Here is a 19,565-nt window from a genome sequence, read left to right on the forward strand (position 1 = left end):
CAACTGTGTCAAAACGTTTTAAAGAAAATCTGCATAAAAACACTTCTAGAAACATCTCACCCAGTTTCAGTCTCATTGACCAAGTACTTTTTGAGATATACGTTTTGGATCAAAATTCACATTTTTACACCTAATTTGTATATCACTGATGAGATCTTTATATACTTAATATTTCTTCATCTATACATCCCAGGTACATCCCCATTAAATTTTAGCCCAATCTGCTCAGTAGTTTTGGAATTAAAGATTTTTGACCAAAAAAGACACATTTTTAGCCCTAATTTGCATATCATCGATGGAATCATCATGTCATCAACAATTCTTTATCTAAACACCCCTAAGAATGCCAAAAATCACATTTTTTGACCCAAATCACACATTGGTGGTAAGATCATTTTGATTTGAACAATTTCCCAACTAGACATCCAAGGTAATACACCCACCAAATATGGTAATCGGTCCAGCGGTTTTAGACTTTAAGTTGTTTACACACACACACACACACACACACACACACTTAGCGATCAGTTTAGTTCAGTTGTGCTAAAAATGAACAATGAACTATAAAAATGTCTTTGGGAAAAGAACAATGTAAATGACTATTAGTTACAATAAGGGTGACCTTTCTTTTTTCTCATCTCTAGTGGAATAGTCAGGAGGGACAGGCGGGCGAAAAAAAGGGCAAGGAAAGAAAATCTATATTTTTTCAATTCTATTCTCTGTCCTTTCTGTCCTGTCAATATCTCTACAACTTCTTTTCTCTTCTCTTCTCTTCTCTTCTCTTCTCTTCTCTTCTCTTTATTGAATTCCTTCTTACAGGTCTCTTTCCTTCATTGTAGACAAGTCCATAGAACAATTTTGTAAATTGTAAGAAGAGGAATACTCATCATCCTGATGGATGTATATCTGTAGCCATGAACTAGTGCATGATTTTATCAGGAGTACTAATACATTTGTCCTATTAAACAAAGTGGCATTGACATCGTTAGCAATTTTTTCAAGTTCTCCAATTTGACCTTTAGTATGTAACTTTTTGAAACACTTGTGTGATTGTCATCAGTGTGCTAGAGGAATGTGTGATTGTCATCAGTGTGCTAGAGGAATTATCATTACCTCCCGTATGGGTATTAAAAGGGGAATGTCTTTCTGTGTGTCTGTCTGTCCATCTGTCTGTCTGTCTGTTCGTGTGTCTGTGTCATCATTTTCTAAAAATTGGCTAGCTCAATTGTAATGAAATTTGGAACATATAATCTTTAGGGTAATGGCTAGACCTGATTAGGTTTTGAGCCTGATCTGTTAATGTTTAATTAGAGAAATCTGCATATTAATGAAATCAACTAATTACACAATATCTTAAGACTGCATACTTCAATTTCAATATAATTTAGTATATTCGTTAAACATAACAACATACATTTGTCCTATAAAATTCATTGATGTACCGTACAGCGTTAATGAATAATTTGCATAATTAATTATTTTTGGTAAATAGGCTATACCTTAAGAATGCATACTTCAAATTCAACATCATTTAGTACATACGTTAACCATAAGAAAACACATATGTCCTATCAAGTTTGTTGATGTACCTTACAGTGTTAATGAATAATTTGCATAATTATTGATTTTCAGTAATTATGCTATATCTTAATGTGTACATGCAAAGGTTGATAATTTTTTTTCGTAATTATGTTTATTTTGCCATAAAAATAAATGAAATTGCATTCATACCTCTAAATATTATGCGCATTGGCAAGAAAGTCGCAAAAATACTTGCTCCCTTAATCCCCTGTGCTTTGACTAACTTCAGCACCTCAACCAGCTCATGAAAGGTGTCGAGGTCCCATGTGTTACAAAAGCCTTCTAAGCCTTTGTGTAATGTTTACTTATGAATTACTAATTACGCTTGCCATATAGTATTATCTGTAACTGTACATATTGTGGTGTACCAGTTTAGTCTTCCGGCAACAATGGTTCCTTGGTGTTTTGTCGGCAGCACCCGCAGTGAAACGATAACCCTACACACATTTCCGAGTGATATAACTGAGTAGGTAATAATGGGTGAAGGCAGTTGAAACCATGCGTAAAAACTGGACAGTGACACCATACAGTGAAAGCCGGTAAATGTTACCAGGGCCCTCCACGCCATCAGTGTAGCCATGATCAAAGTGAAAAAAAGAAAAACAAATAAAATAAAATAAAATAGCTTCATAAAATATTTTCAGTATGATAGCAAATTTTTTGGAAACAATGCATAGTCCGATTGTATGTTTTGATTTCCATGTTGCTGGGAGTCGATCGTTTTCATTGTGATACATCACATGTACATACAGTCACAATCATATCAAAGTAAAAAGACGCAAGCAACGCTCATTATAATGTTGCTATTTTTGTTTCCATTGTTTTTTCTACCTGAACAATTACTGTGTCATACAGTCAGCACTTCACGCTCCCAGGTCAAATAACTTCCACAGCGTAAGACATGTCTATCCATCAAAAACTCAAACAAAAATGGTCGGCGACAATACGCAATACACCACAGTACATGGGCTGTGCTTTGAAAGAAGATGAAACCACTTCATGTCACTGTGTGGATGGTAATGTACGCAGTAAAAAATGAAATAAAGTGCGTGTACACATAGCTTTCAAGAGGGATGGTTATCCAAAACAAAACGTTCTGCTCTAACGAATTTGTGGGTCTACTTTCGCGAAGATTTTGAATGGTCATAGATCGAATGTACTGTTACGACACATGCAACATCTGAGACTGCACAACTTGAGATAATATTATGGGGAACTCTTTCTCTCATTCTCTCTGTATGTTTGATGGGTATGGAAATATTAGATAATTTTCGTTTCGATTAGATTGTCTGCGGGAGCTGTTTTCCACCCATTGAATAGTTATGTCAACAAAGGACGCTGATAACAGCCTTCACTTTGTGTGAACAATATGGCTTCACTAGGTCCATGTTGCGGTACAAGACAGCAAGGCATAGTCAGAAAACAAGCACTAAACTTAAAATTATCAACCTTTGCATGTACACTTTAAGAATACATACTTCAATTTCAATATATTCAGTACACACGTTAACCATAACAATTGCAGATGTCCTGTAAAGCTTGTTGATATACCTTTCAGTGTTAATGAATAATTTGCATAATTAATGATTCTTGGTAATTAGGCTATATCTTACGACTGCATACTTCAATTTCAATACAATTCAGTACATACATTAACCATAACAAATTGTGTATGTCCTATAAAGTTAGTTGATGTACCTTAGTGTTAATGAATAATTTGCATAATGAATGATTTTAGGTAACGAGGTTGTATCTTAAAAATGCAAACTTCAAATTTCGTATAATATGATACATATATCAACCATAATAATACGCACCTGTCCTATGAAGTTTGTTGCTATAACTTTTACCTTTAATGAGTATTTTGAATAATGAACAATATTCAGTAATTAAGCAGTATCATACACTCTTACATACATTAACCTAAGAAAGCATGCTTGTCCAAAAACAAAGCCTGTTACCAGTTTTAGTTTTTTTAGTTTAATGAGTTATTTGCATAATTAGTAATTCCCTTACGGGAGGCATTCAGTTTAAATCTGGTGTACAATTTTTGTAACATCCATGTCTAAAACCTGTTTATGACACAATTGAAGCTTGTAAGTTGTAACAAACATCGTGAGTCCCTGCTGCATGAAGCTGTGATAATTTCATTTATTGCACATGCGCAATGAACAAATAACGTCTTCCAAGGTCATGCATGTCATGGGTCATGAAAGACGCATTACCATTATGGAGTCGGTCATTTATCCCTGAAGATACTGATTTAAAGCTAAAAGCTGGTCAAAAAATTGTTTTTTGAGGAATGCAATATGCCTTTCACCAATTTTAAGCAAAATTTTGAAAAATGATAGAAATATTCTGAGCTATTACATTCCAGCAAAATGTACCAGTTCAATATGGGACAGGTCTTTCCAAAATCTTCCGGTCCATCCTGAAGATTTGGTGGCCCCGGGCCACTGGGATGACATTAATTTTGAGCCCTGTCCCTCCAACCTCAACGACTTCAGCCATGAAAGATGCATGAAAGATGCATGCTGCTCCGACGTGACAAGGGGGGTAGACGCCATGAGGAACGTTTGATGTTCATTCGAACCTTACAATCTTGCTGTGTTGCTAAGATGAACTCAGGGGTCGGTCGGAAATAAAAAAAGTTTTCTTTTTTCTGATGTTGGAGCTGCAAATTAGGGTCGGTTGGGAGATGAGCAACAAAAAAATAAATAGGGCTGCCCTAATGATACTTACTCGACTATTTACAAAGACAAGTGTGAACTGGCTACAGCTGAAGCTATACATTAATATCTGCATGTATGGTAATGCGTGAATTACATGGCAAACATGAATAGATGCTTTAGACTTTCAACTACTAGCATTCTTCAACATCGTCAAAAATGTATAACAAACTCATATAAAGTGGTGATGATGTGTCCAATTTTACTCTGAAAACACTTTTAGTTTGTAGTTTGATATCATACAACACTGTATGACTGCGATGAAAAAATGGATTTTCCAAAATGGTGGCTGTGGTTGGTCTGATAACTTTTTTGATACCAGCATTTGTCTTGAAGTGGCTTCATACGGAAGAAATCATGAGGAGCCCACTCCCCCTCCCCATTCCCTCTTCCCTCCCCGTTACTTTGTTCAGGGATAACATTCATTAGCTAATTATCCTCAAAAACAAATATACCTATCAGACATTTTTTTCAGAAATGGATTTGAATCTAGGACTAACCATGTTGCACCAGCTGGGTTCTTGTTTTCTTGATAATTGTTCTGTTGTCATGACTTTTCACTGGTGTTGTTGTCTTGGACAATTTCTTGGCACTTCTCCTATACAATATACCACCAATGGATACAAACTGATTGGTATCGAGCAGCTGGTCAAGTCGTCTGTCAAGTTTTAACTTGGCTCTTGATGGGACAACAGTTCTTTCAGTTTGGCCAATGGTTCTGTATAATGTAATTAGTAACACTAATAAATAATCATAGGATCTTATACTTCACGCGAAACAGCGTGAGTTTTACTCGAGGACCACTGATAAGCTTCTATCTGATGTTAAAATTCCTACAGATGCACTATGTTGTAAAGATATTCACTGCAAAAACTCAAAACATGTTGAAAGTATTTCAACCTTTTACGATAATATTATCGATAGTCTATTTGTTGCCGGTACTCAAATTATGTCAAGAACTAACAAGAGTAAGAGTTGTAATATAGCAGGTTGGAATGCTCATGTACGAGAGATTCATTCCATTGCGTGCGATTCATTTCAGCTTTGGCGTGTGTCTGGTAAAACGAGAAGTGGCCCATTGTATGATCTTAAACGCAGGACGCATGCATGCTTAAAATACGCTTTGAGGGAGTGCCGAAAAAATGATGCGCAAATGAAAGCTGATGCTATGGCTAAAAATCTTTCCTCTGGAAATCATGTCAAATTTTGGCAGTCTGTGAACAAAAACAAAAATAAGGCGAACTCATCTCGGCCTAACAATGTCAATGACTGTACAGGTGAGAAAAGTATTGTGGAAATGTGGCGTGAACATTACTCTCTTTATAACTCTGTCAATACCAATGAAAATGAGAAATATGTATTAGATACTATAAACAAATGTACGCTAACAGAGAATTTCATGATTTTCCTGGGTGACATAAGTGATGCAATTGGTAGGCTTAAGACTGGTAAAACCTCTGGTCCAGATCGTCTTTCCGCGGAACATTTTATGTATGCCAACTCTAGAGGTACTATTTTACTTAGTATGTGCTTTACGGCGATGCTTGTTCATGTTATGTGCCCTCATCAGAGTCAACCATTGGACCCTCTTTAAAAAGCTGATTCAACGTAACGTCCCTGTGTTTTTTGTTAGATTTCTTGTTACTTGGTATAGGACACAACACATCGTTATTCGATGGGGTGCATTACTTCTGGTGGCTTTACAGTCACTAATGGTGTAAAACAGGGTGGGATTTTATCCCCAAAGCTTTTAATGTTTACGTTGATTATTTAAGTGTTCTGTTGTGTAACTCGAAAACAGGTTGTAATATTGGAGGTATTTTCATAAATCATTTAATGTACGCATATGATATTTGTCTTATAAGTCCTTCTGCCTAGGGAACACAGAAACTGATTGATATATGCAGTACCTATGGTGAGACTCATGACATTTTATTTAACAGCAAGAAGACCAATTGTATGTGTGTTACTCTAGCTCAAACTAAGATTCGTCGTATTCCTTCAATATACTTGAATGGAGTTAGACTAGGGGTTGTTGCTAAGAAAATACCGCCAATGGCGTTGTAGCACAACTGTACAGTTTTTAAAAATATTTATCCATATGGTAGTCCATGCTAACAATAAGTGTTCATTTGGTGAATGACTATCCAGTTGCCTATCCAACCAAGTTGCTATCTTTACGGTATATGCTATCATTTGGCTGTTGCTATGGATGTGGTCGTGTTGCTAGGCATATTTACATACATTTTTTGAATGTTTATTCAATTGTCTATTAATCCCCATTGTTATCTTTGCAATATATGTGACCATTTGGCTGTTGCTATGGGCGTGGTCTTGTTGCTAGGCACACTTGCATACATTATTTGAATGTTTATTCATTTGTCTTTCTATTCCTGTTGTTATCTTTGCAATATATGTGATTATTTGGCTGTTGCTATGGGCGTGGTCTTGTTGCTAGGCACATTTGCATACATTTTTTGAATGTTTATTCATTTGTCTTTCTATTCCTGTTATCTTTGCAATATATGTGATTATTTGGCTGTTGCTATGGGCGTGGTCTTGTTGCTAAGCACATTTGCACACATTTTTTGAATGTTTGTTCAATTGTCTATTAATCCCTGTTGTTATCTTTGTGAAATACACGACCTTTTGGCTGTTGCTATGGGCGTGGTCATGGTTGCTATGGTATTTGCATACATTTTTTGAATGTTTACTCATTTGCCTACCAGATCTTGTTATTTAACCAAAATATACTGCCATTTGGTTGTTGCTAAGGGCGTGGTCATGGTCGCTAGGGCCAATTTTGTCAAAATGTTTTGAAGAATAACACTCAGAAACATCTCACCAAGTTTCAGACTCGGTGACCAAGTACTTTTTGAGATATAAGTTTTTGACCAAAAATGAACATTTTTACACCCAATTTGCATATCACTCATGGAATTATGGTATGCTTAATATTTCTTCGTCCATACATCCCTAGATACATTCCCATTAAATTTCAGCCCAATCTGCTCAGTAGTTTTGGAATTATAGATTTTTAACCAAAAAGACACATTTTTAGCCCTAATTTGCATATCACTGATGGAATCATCATGTCATGAACAAATCTTACTTTACACCCCCTTAAGAATGTTCCCACCAAATTTCGCACCAATCTGCCCTGTAGTTTCTGTGTTTAAGTTTTTTGACCAAAAATCACATTTTTTTGACCCAAATCACACACCTGTGATGTGATCATTTTGATTTGAACAATTTCCCAACTAGACATCCAAGGTAATGGACCCACCAAATATCGTGGCAATCGGTTCAGCAGTTTTTGACTTTAAGTTGTTTACACACACACACACACAGACAGACAGACAGACAGACAGACGCCGGGCAATCCCTATAGCACACTATAGTCCATGAGCCAGACCCTGATTTTAGCCAATTGGTACCAAAATGAGGTACCAAATGTTACTTTTCTAAAACTATTTTTCTGTAGATTTCAAAAATGCTTGGTGGACATCTGTATTTGGTAGCTTTCTAGTAGAAATCTTCATCCAAAGTTACATAACACATAATAAAAAAATAGCACAAATATTGCGTTGCCGCACAACTTCATGTTCAGGGCAATGATAGATCAGTGTTCGATCTAGGATATCAAAAAGGAGGGCCATTGTGGGCCCCTACCTGTGCAAAAAGGGGGCCATTTGAGAAAAAAGAGGGCCATCATTGTCCGCCATCACGAAAGGTAAAAATCAGGACTCTCAAGATGATGAATATCACTAATTAAATGTTCCACTATGAAAACATGAAAGTTTTACATTGAAAATAAATATTTAAAGCAGGGACACGCCAAAAGCAAATTTCTTCAGACTTGTTTGACCAGGTGACACTGATAAGAAGATGGAAGTATATCATTATGGGGAAGAAGAAGAAAAGTCAGGTGAATATTTTTAATATTTTTATTTCAACTTTGACAGCTTGTGTAACCTGCACATCTGCATTGACTGAGGCACTTTGAAAGTTTTTTTTTTAGTTGCAGTTCCAGAATTGCTTGATGGTGATCTTTATTTCCAGCATGGCTACTCATGGTTGAAGTCTTGAAATGTTTACATCCTTCACCAATGGTAAATGGATTTTTTTTGTTTGCTTCCTTGCAGATCCGGCAAAACATTCCATTTTCCTCGAAATACAGCCAATGCCATATAGCCAACCATTTCTCCTGAAGAAGAAAACATTCGTTCAAACTCTTTATTATGTGTAAATGACTGTGAAACAAATAAAAGATATATTTTTGGTCAATGATATGTCATGTCCAAAAACGGAAAAGAAATGGCACTAAATCACTCACATGATGCCCACAGTGACAGATTATTAAAGACTAATGACAACCTGGTACAGACAACTAACCAAAATCCAGCATAAGTTTCAAAAGTATTTATCAACAGTTTAATTCTCCACTTGATAAAGGTAGTGCAAAATTAAGTCACATCAAATTCATGACAGGACTAAAAAAAATATTCATAATTACACTGCCACTATAAATAATTGGAAGCAGATTGCAAATATTCTATTACAACTGAAACTAAACCAAAAATAACAAGCCATTGAGAATGACATACATGTAGTCCCCGCTATGATTGGGTTTTAAGGAATTAGCACTACTCTGATCACGCAACAACACTTGTGAACCTAAATCAAACAGACTTAGATATGTTGTGTCTGCTTGTCGGACATGGAACATGCCTACAACAATAAAGGATTGGTCGGGTATGGGGGATCATATCAATATGAAAATGGATATGCAAATGTATGTCATAGAACACTGTCCTAATAGTAATACCAACTCTGAATGAGATCTGTTCAAGCATGTCTGAGTTATGGCTTTGGACATGGAAAATTCACAAACAAAATGGCTGCCAGGCAGCCATATTGGATCGTATAATGACGAAAATGGATATGCACATGTATGTCATAGAACACTGTCCTAATACCAACTTCGAATGAGATCTGTTCAAGCATGTCTGAGTTATGGCTTTGGACATGGAAAATTTGCAAACAAAATGGCTGCCAGGCAGCCATATTGGATCGTATCACAATGAAAATGGATATGCACATGTATGTCATAGAACACTGTCCTAATACCAACTTTGAATGAGATCTGTTCAAGCATGTCTAAGTTATGGCTTTGGACATGAAAATTCACAAACAAAATGGCTGCCAGGCGGCCATATTGGATCGTATCATGACAACAATGAATATGCACATATATGCCATAGAACACTGTCCTAATACCAACTCTGAATGAGATTTGTTCAAGCATGTCTGAGTTATGGCTTTAGACAGGGAAAATTCACAAACAAAATGGCTGCTAGGCGGCCATATTGGATCGTATCATAAAACAAATTGACGTGCATATGTATGCCATAGCATGTTGCCCCTGTACCAAGTTTGAAAAAAATCGGTACAGGCATCTCCAAGAAACGGCTGCGGACGGACGGACGGACGCACGGACGCACGGACGGACAGACGGAACCCAATCCATAAGTCCCCGTTCCGGACTTCGTCCGCGGGGACTAAAAACACTACATCGTTTAATTCTACCAGGAAAGCCTCTTCATCGATTTACTACTCTGTGAATTTATCTCTTGGCATTAACTCTACGTTACATGCGGCAAAACATTTAAAAGGAAATATACCAATAATCAATATTTAAAATGATCTGTCTCACATGGAATCGGATATTTGCCGTAACATTTGTTTCGGAAAAGTTTTCAAAATGCAAACATCGACTTCTGATTTTCACCAGATTATCAAATACCTAAGCACAATTTTTTTTTTACTGTGAATTGATTCGCGTCGCGAGATGAAAGTGGGATAATGTCGGGTAAACAATGCCATTGCCGACCTACCTTGGGATGACGAGTCAACGTTCACCCAACGTCTGTCTTCCTTCCCGTTTCGTCCTGGCATGCTGATGCCTCAACTGTCGGGGCTGCATCAGCTGAAACTGTTTCCCCTTCAACTGGCTTCGGTACATGTAAAAAGTCAGTGAGCAACCGCTGGCGTTTCGCCATTGCGGCCCTCATGCTAGTACTTACTAACTGTGAGTGTCCATTTTGAAAACATGTGATTTGCATACGCTGACCTGAGATGTAGACTAACCTCATACCCGACTACCTTTGCAGTTACATCGTTTATATGCATTTATTTAGATACATATGAAGTTACAAAGAGGGGTGGGTAATTAATATTCGGTATGAGGTATATTACGACCCGTTTCGAAAAGTTTGTGACCTGTCAATGTTGTATACATATGGCGTATGCAGACTCCAAATTGTTGCACCCGAAAAGGCGCACAGACTTTAGAAATAGTGGCCAATCGGATTTTTTTAGCGCAAATTGCGCAATGGCGCGGCCTAGATCAAACACTGATAGATATATAATTTTTTGAAGATTTAAAGTTGTAACCAAAACAAAATTTTCATACCTAATTTCCATCATCATAATCTAGCCATCCTATGTTGGAAGTGTACAAGACAAGTATAGCAACATCCTAATCAAACTTTAAAGGGATGTGTCTACAAGGTTTTGTACTTCTTTATTTTTTAAAATCAATTTGGAACCAAGTCATACCAATGTAACATGTTTAACTTTCTTGGTTGTCTTATTGTAATATTTTAAACACAAGCTACATTCAGTTTATATGGGTAGGTGATGAAACAGCTGTCTTACAACATATTACATAATCAAGTCATAAACCAAACTGGCCATGCTACAGGCTTTACCACCAGAGGAAATAGTAAAGTAAACATTATAGTTAATTAACAATGTACTGTTCTCACTGTGTCAGCTATTAATGAGGACAAATCTACACATTCTCAACAAAGTTAAGCTCAATCTACTGGGTAATTTCAGAGTTGAAGATTTTTGAGGAAAAGCAATGATATAGAATAACACTTCTAGAAACATCTCACCAAGTTTCAAACTCATTCACTTAGTACTTTTTGAGATATAAGTTTTTGACCAAAATTCACATTTTTACACCTTAATTCCATATCACTCAAGGAATCATGGTATGCGTAACATATCTTCGTCCATACATCCCTAAATGCATTTCCATTAAATTTCAGCCCAATCTGCTCAGTAGTTTTGGAATTATAGATTTTTAACCAAAGAGACACATTTTTAGCCCTAATTTGCATATCACTGATGGAATCATCCCGTCATGAACAAATCTTACTTTACACCCCTTAAGAATGTTCCCACCAAATTTCGCACCAATCTGCCCAGTAGTTTCTGAGTTTAAGTTTTTTAACCAAAAATCACATTTTTTGACCCAAATCACACACCTGTGATGCGATCATTTTGATTTGAACAATTTCCCAACTAGACACCCAAGGTAATGGACCCACCAAATATCATGGCAATCGGTTCAGCGGTTTTTGACTTTAAGTTGTTTACACACACACACACACACACACACACACACACACACACACACACACACACACAGACAGACAGACGCCGGGCGATCCCTATAGCACTACTGAACCTCAGTTCAGTTGTGCTAAAAATTTAATAATCTGATGGTGGTTTGGAGATGACAATTCAAATTTGAAACAGTTTATGTAATCCAACAATCATAAAACATTGAAATAATTAAATTAAATTAAATTATGCCTTAGATAACATTGTTTGACATCTTTAAATCTATAATTTGCATATCAATTACCTCATTTGCATATGTTTATCCATATAACAATTTTCTTTTAACACAAGGTTATTGGAATTAACAGAAATTTTGGCATTTATTCTTTACACAATGCTTGAAAACAATGTCTTTAGAAATAATTGGTATCTTAATTGACTCCTGATAAATGATTGTGCCAGCTATGAAAACTTATAAAGGATTATTAAGAGAAATGTTTGAGGATGACATGATCAGTTTTGACACAAAAAACGATCAAGAAATCTTTTGGTATGGGCTATCCTCTATATAGTGCTCAAGATATACATGTTATGCTAAAGTTTAATACATTATCATATATGCCTGGGTTTTTTCCCCCCCAAAATACTTGTTTGATTATGTAACTATTACCCACAGTGCAATGCAACATGACATTTAAATTAAGGGGAAACTGTACAAGGTAGAATGCATCTTGGGGACATATTTATCTGAAAATCAGAGTACTTCAATCAACTCTTTGCCATATGAAAGCTGGGCCTTTTGAAATAATCAAAGAAATTTGTGAGTTCACCATTTTGTTTTCAAGGCAAGGGAATTCACCATTCCTTTACTTTCCCATATAGTTGATACAGTATTCGGCGGCCATATTTCACTACAGGGGATAGAAGGGATGTTACAATTTCACTACAGGGGAATAGAGGGAATGTTACAATTTCACTACAGGGGATAGAAGGGATGTTACAATTTCACTACAGGGGAATAGAGGGAATGTTACAATTTCACTACAGGGAATAGAGGAGATGTTACAATTTCACTACAGGGGAATAGAGGGAATGTTACAATTTCACTGCAGGGGAATAGAGGAGATGTTACAATTTCACTACAGGGGAATAGAGGGAATATTACAATTTCACTACAGGGAATAGAGGGAATGTTACAATTTCACTACAGGGGAATATAGGAGATGTTACAATTTCACTACAGGGGAATAGAGGAGATGTTACAATTTCACTACAGGGGAATAGAGGGAATGTTACAATTTCACTACAGGGGATAGAGATGTTACAATTTCACTACAGGGGATAGAGGGGATGTTACAATTTCACTACAGGGGAATAGAGGGAATGTTACAATTTCACTACAGGGAATAGAGGGAATGTTACAATTTCACTACAGGGGAATAGAGGAGATGTTACAATTTCACTACAGGGAATAGAGGGAATGTTACAATTTCACTACAGGGGAATAGAGGAGATGTTACAATTTCACTACAGGGGAATAGAGGGAATGTTACAATTTCACTACAGGGGAATAGAGGAGATGTTACAATTTCACTACAGGGGATAGAGGGGATGTTACAATTTCACTACAGGGGAATAGAGGGAATGTTACAATTTCACTACAGGGAATAGAGGGAATGTTACAATTTCACTACAGGGGAATAGAGGAGATGTTACAATTTCACTACAGGGGAATAGAGGAGATGTTACAATTTCACTACAGGGAATAGAGGGAATGTTACAATTTCACTACAGGGGAATAGAGGAGATGTTACAATTTCACTACATGGAATAGAGGGAATGTTACAATTTCACTACAGGGGATAGAGGAGATGTTACAATTTCACTGCAGGGGAATAGAGATGTTACAATTTCACTACAGGGGAATAGAGGAGATGTTACAATTTCACTACAGGGAATAGAGGGAATGTTACAATTTCACTACAGGGGAATAGAGGAGATGTTACAATTTCACTACAGGGGAATAGAGGAGATGTTACAATTTCACTACAGGGAATAGAGGGAATGTTACAATTTCACTACATGGGAATAGAGGAGATGTTACAATTTCACTACAGGGAATAGAGGGAATGTTACAATTTCACTGCAGGGGAATAGAGGAGATGTTACAATTTCACTACAGGGGAATAGAGGGAATGTTACAATTTCACTACAGGGGATAGAGGAGATGTTACAATTTCACTACAGGGAATAGAGGGATTGTTACAATTTCACTACAGGGGAATAGAGGAGATGGTACAATTTCACTACAGGGGAATAGAGGAGATGTTACAATTTCACTACAGGGGATAGAAGGGAATGTTACAATTTCACTACAGGGGATAGAGGGGATGTTACAATTTCACTACAGGGGATAGAGGGGATGTTACAATTTCACTACAGGGGAATAGAGGGGATGTTACAATTTCACTACAGGGAATAGAGGGGATGTTACAATTTCACTACAGGGGAATAGAGGGGATGTTACAATTTCACTACAGGGAATAGAGGGAATGTTACAATTTCACTACAGGGGAATAGAGGGAATGTTACAATTTCACTACAGGGGAATAGAGGGAATGTTACAATTTCACTACAGGGGATAGAGGGGATGTTACAATTTCACTACAGGGGAATAGAGGGGATGTTACAATTTCACTACAGGGAATAGAGGGAATGTTACAATTTCACTACAGGGGAATAGAGGGAATGTTACAATTTCACTACAGGGAATAGAGGAGATGTTACAATTTCACTACAGGGGAATAGAGGGAATGTTACAATTTCACTACAGGGGAATAGAGGGAATGTTACAATTTCACTACAGGGGAATAGAGGGAATGTTACAATTTCACTGCAGGGGAATAGAGGGAATGTTACAATTTCACTACAGGGGAATAGAGGAGATGTTACAATTTCACTACAGGGAAATAGAGGAACATATTTCATCCATACATAAAGGGGGATATTTACTATACAAATCATAAGTATTGTACATTGCTGATGTACATTGCTGATGTACATGCATATAAATTACGATTACATAATAATTAAATTTTCCAGGAACATGTGAAATTTAGTTAGAATAATGTTAAAACAGACATGTTTTGTACATGTACTCACCTTGACTTTGTCCGTAATGGCATTTTGACCAGTTTAAATGGACTTGAGTTGATTACCCTGGCACTGTTATGGACTTTCATTCTATCTCCTGTAATGTGATGACATCAAAGTCTAGGTTCAATGTTTGACATGTGTTACAACCTACTCGGTGATTCAACAATAATATATGTATACCCAAGATGATATGATTCAATAATAATATACCCAAGATGATATGATTCAATAATAATATACCCAAGATGATATGATTCAACAATAATATACCCAAGATGATATGATTCAATAATAATATACCCAAGATGATATGATTCAATAATATTAATAATATACCCAAGATGATATGCTTCAACAATAATATACCCAAGATAATATGATTCAACAATAATATACCCAAGATGATATGATTCAATAATAATATACCCAAGATGATATGATTCAATAATAATATACACAAGATAATATGATTCAATAATAATATACCCAAGATGATATCATTCAACAATAATATACCCAAGATAATATAATTCAATAATAATATACCCAAGATGACATGATTCAACAATAATATACCCAAGATAATATGATTCAATAATAATATACCCAAGATGATATGATTCAATAATAATATACCCAAGATGATATGATTCAATAATAATATACCCAAGATAATATGATTCAATAATAATATACCCAAGATGATATGATTCAACAATAATATACCCAAGATAATATGATTCAATAATAATATACCCAAGATATGATTCAACAATAATATACCCAATATATGATTCAATAATAATATACCCAAGATGATATGATCCAACAATAATATACCCAAGATGATATGATTCAACAATAATATACCCACGATAATATGATTCAATAATAATATACCCAAGATGATATGATTCAATAATAATATACCCAAGATGATATGATTCAATAATAATATACCCAAGATGATATGATTCAATAATAATATACCCAAGATGATATGATTCAACAATAATATACCCAAGATGATAATGATATGATTCAATAATAATATACCCAAGATGATATGATTCAATAATAATATACCCAAGATGATGATTCAATAATAATATACCCAAGATGATATGATTCAACAATAATATACCCAAGATAATATGATTCAATAATAATATACCAAAGATGATATGATTCAATAATAATATACCCAAGATAATATGATTCAATAATAATATACCCAAGATAATATGATTCAATAATAATATACCCAAGATGATATGATTCAACAATAATATACCCAAGATAATATGATTCAACAATAATTTATACCCACATATTGGGTACCTGTTACTGTCCTTGTGTGAATGTAGAATGAAGTAGTGAGACTGGCAAGTATGTCTAGAAAAAACTTGAGCTTTAATGTCCTAGTAACAAACTAACTTGTTAAATCAATAACGAAATACATACACAAACTTTGGCTATCTTGAGGGCTACTCAGCACCACTTGCAGCTGGGAAGATCACCAGCAGGTGTAAGGAGTATAGGCTACCTGGGGAGGTCCCAGCAGATAGGTCCTATGTGTGCTCCTGAATATAAAACATAAGTAAACCAAAAAGATCACCCGGGGAGGACCCGGCAGGTGTCGTAACCATAGCTACCTGGGGAGGACCCAGCAGACATAGCTAGGTGGTGAATTGTACAGGAGTAATTTGCAGTAAGCCGAGAAGAGCACCTGGGGAGGACCTGGCAGGCATCTGTATACTAGCTACCTGGGGAGGACCCGGCAGACATAGCTAGGTTGAATTTGTACTGAGGAGAATTTACAATACGCCAAGAAGAGCACCCGGGGAGGACCCGGCAGGTGTCTTATCCTAGCTACCTGGGGAGAACCCGGCAGACATAGCTAGGTCAATGAATTTGTATTCGAAATGAGCTGATTGATTAGTTTTCAGCTGACTGTAAACTGTATTGGGGTAATTGAACAAGGGGAAAAGGCCCAAAAGTAGTGGAATGAATGCTGAGCAGTGAATGTAACGAATGCCCCCAAGACAGTTAAAGTTAGTGGAGACCAAATGAAAGTAGAATGGAAGCCTCCAGATGCATATAGAATACACTATGTGTGTGTCATGCTGACTTGTGCTTGCTGAATGTCTTAGCAATCCATATATATCTAGTATAGCAGTTTGATGACCACCTGCCAAGATTCTGTATCATGTGATCTTCGATTCCGATTGCCGCAGCTGATGTAGCTGCTCCAATACGAAATGAGTGTCCACAGAATTTGGACACGTCCAGTCCGATTGTACTTAGTATGTGGCGTAAGTAGCCAATGAATTGTCCTCGAGTGAGAATTCCCTTATCTTGATCAAAGAATAGAGGTGATAAGTTCGTTGCACCTTGACGGTGGCGAAGAAGTAGTTTCATATAGCCCAGTGTGTTTAGCGCTGGAATGTTGAAAATATGGATCGGTGTCCCATTGCCAAATGGGTCAGTTTTTGATCTCCGCAATATGACTGTATAATGGGAATTATCCTGCGACCACACAATGTCGCACAGTCGTATTACAGATGATGTATCTACCGTGTTCCTGACTGTAAATTCTCCACAGCGTAGGAAACCGAAGAAGGCCATCTGGCATGCACATAGCAGAAGCAGATCAACGTTGAAAGAGAAGACTTTGTTTTGTAGCGCAGAAGTGATACTACATAAGATATTGTATGTGATTGGAAAACGTTTTTCAGTGTTTGTTCCTGTAATTGCCTGACTTCGTTTTATCCCCTTCAATACGTACTCCAACCTCTCTGAATTGGCAAAGGGGTTAGTATTTCCTTCCGATAGGGGCGGAAGTGTGCCTGGTCGAGTGATGACACCACACATAGTGCTGAATTGGATTAATCGTGTCAATGCAGTCTGATATGCTTTGGCTGTCTGGTCCACAATTTGTTTACCTGCAGGTCTATATCTTGAATAGGTCCTCTGGTGGCAGGATTTGGTGGGGTAGCATGTCTGCTGTAGGCAGCAATCTGCGGAACTTCTACATCTGAAAACGAGATAATGCATCAGCAATGTCATTATGTATGCCGGGGATATGCTGTGCTTGTACTGTAAAGCCATGGAGTGCTGTGCACCAGGTTAATTTGCGCATAAGTTTCATCATTATCTTCACTTTGGATCGTCCTTTGTTGATGATATCGACAGCACTCATATTGTCGCAATAGAATAAAATCCGTCGGCTTGTCCATGTGTGACCCCATAGAACAATTGCCATCACAATGGGATAGAGTTCCCGAAAAGCCATCGATAACTTATCACCATCTGAAATAAGGTTGTCGGGAAAACTACCTTGGAACCACTTATTGTCGTAGTAACCCCCAAAGGCTTTATCGGTCGCATCTGTGTAGAGATGCATATCCGCTGCAATTGAATGATTGTCATCTAAGAAAAAGGAGATGCAGTTCCACTGTGAAAGGAATTTCAACCACATTTGTATATCAAGTCTGCACTCCTGACTTAAGCGTACGTGATGGTGAAGTTCTTTAACTGTAGTAGATAGGGAAATAAGATACGACACGAAAGTCCGTCCTGGGCGTACGATGCGACTGGCGAAATTGAGGTGGCCTAACAAGCTCAGCAGTTCTCGTTTTGTGCATGATTTTCTGTTGAGAAATGATCTGAGAATTTCACAGATTCGATGCACTTTTTCTTTCGGCAGTCTCACTTCCATTTTGTCAGAATCTAGTATAATTCCCAGGTATTCAAGGCATGTAGAAGGGCCTACTGTTTTGTGTGGTGCTGTAGGGATACGGAGAGTATTGAACATTAATGACAGCAGCGCCATAGTTTTGTCTACGTCAGAGTGTGGTGGATCAATTGTCAGGAAGTCGTCTAGTAAATGAAGAATGTCACGTATTTCGTATACATTTGAAGCAATCCAACATAGAGCTGTAGCAAGGGTATCAAAAATCTTTGGGCTAGACCGGCTACCAAAGACTAGTCTTGTGAAGAAATAGTATTATTTTGTTGTGCCACTTTATACCATGATAAGGCCACATTTTTGGGTGTAAAGGCAGTAATTTGAAAGCATCTGAAATATCTACCTTGCATAGCCAGCTGCCCCGTCCTAATTTCGTGATATGTTTGATTGCAGTATCTATGGTGACATAATGTAGAGAATATTGGTCTTTATAGATGCTGAAGGCTTGAATAAAGAGGTCTTTGTTTAGTCTGCCATCCATCTTATACGTCTTGTTGTTAAGATTATAATAAGGAATGAGTAGGGCAGCAAGGTTGACATCCTTACCTTCGATTATCTGTTTATGTAACTGGGGAGTGATGGTTTCGACGAACGGTAGCGATTCAGCTGCCACACCAAACTGACACCTGTCGTCATCGGAGTTGGATGTGGAGATCGCATAACGGAATCAAGTGTACCCGTGACACCTTCATCGTTGTTATTCGGCATAGGTGCCAGGTGGCCATATTGGATCGTATCACAACAACAATGAATATGCACATGTATGTCATAGAACACTGTCCTAATACTAACTTTGAATGAGATCTGTTCAAGCATGTCTGAGTTACGGCTTTGGACATGGAAAATTCACAAACAAAATGGCTGCCAGGCAGCCATATTGGATCGTATCACAATGAAAATGGATATGCACATGTATGTTATAGAACACTGTC

At 37.0% G+C, this 19,565-nt stretch overlaps 1 protein-coding gene across 1 annotated transcript in view; it reads right to left on the reverse strand.

Moving 5' to 3' along the window:
- LOC144438142 (uncharacterized) overlaps nt 1-19,565 on the reverse strand; it is a 53,117-nt gene that overhangs the window by 15,734 nt on the left and 17,818 nt on the right. The window contains exons 3-4 of the mRNA XM_078127172.1: nt 14,889-14,976; nt 4,811-5,028 (exon numbers count right to left, since the gene is read on the reverse strand). Coding sequence (XP_077983298.1) covers nt 4,811-5,028; nt 14,889-14,976 — 306 coding nt within the window. The remainder of the gene's footprint in view (nt 1-4,810; nt 5,029-14,888; nt 14,977-19,565) is intronic.

The sequence above is a fragment of the Glandiceps talaboti genome, chromosome 7, assembly GCF_964340395.1.
Source record: "Glandiceps talaboti chromosome 7, keGlaTala1.1, whole genome shotgun sequence".
Taxonomy (NCBI): Eukaryota; Metazoa; Hemichordata; class Enteropneusta; family Spengelidae; genus Glandiceps; species Glandiceps talaboti.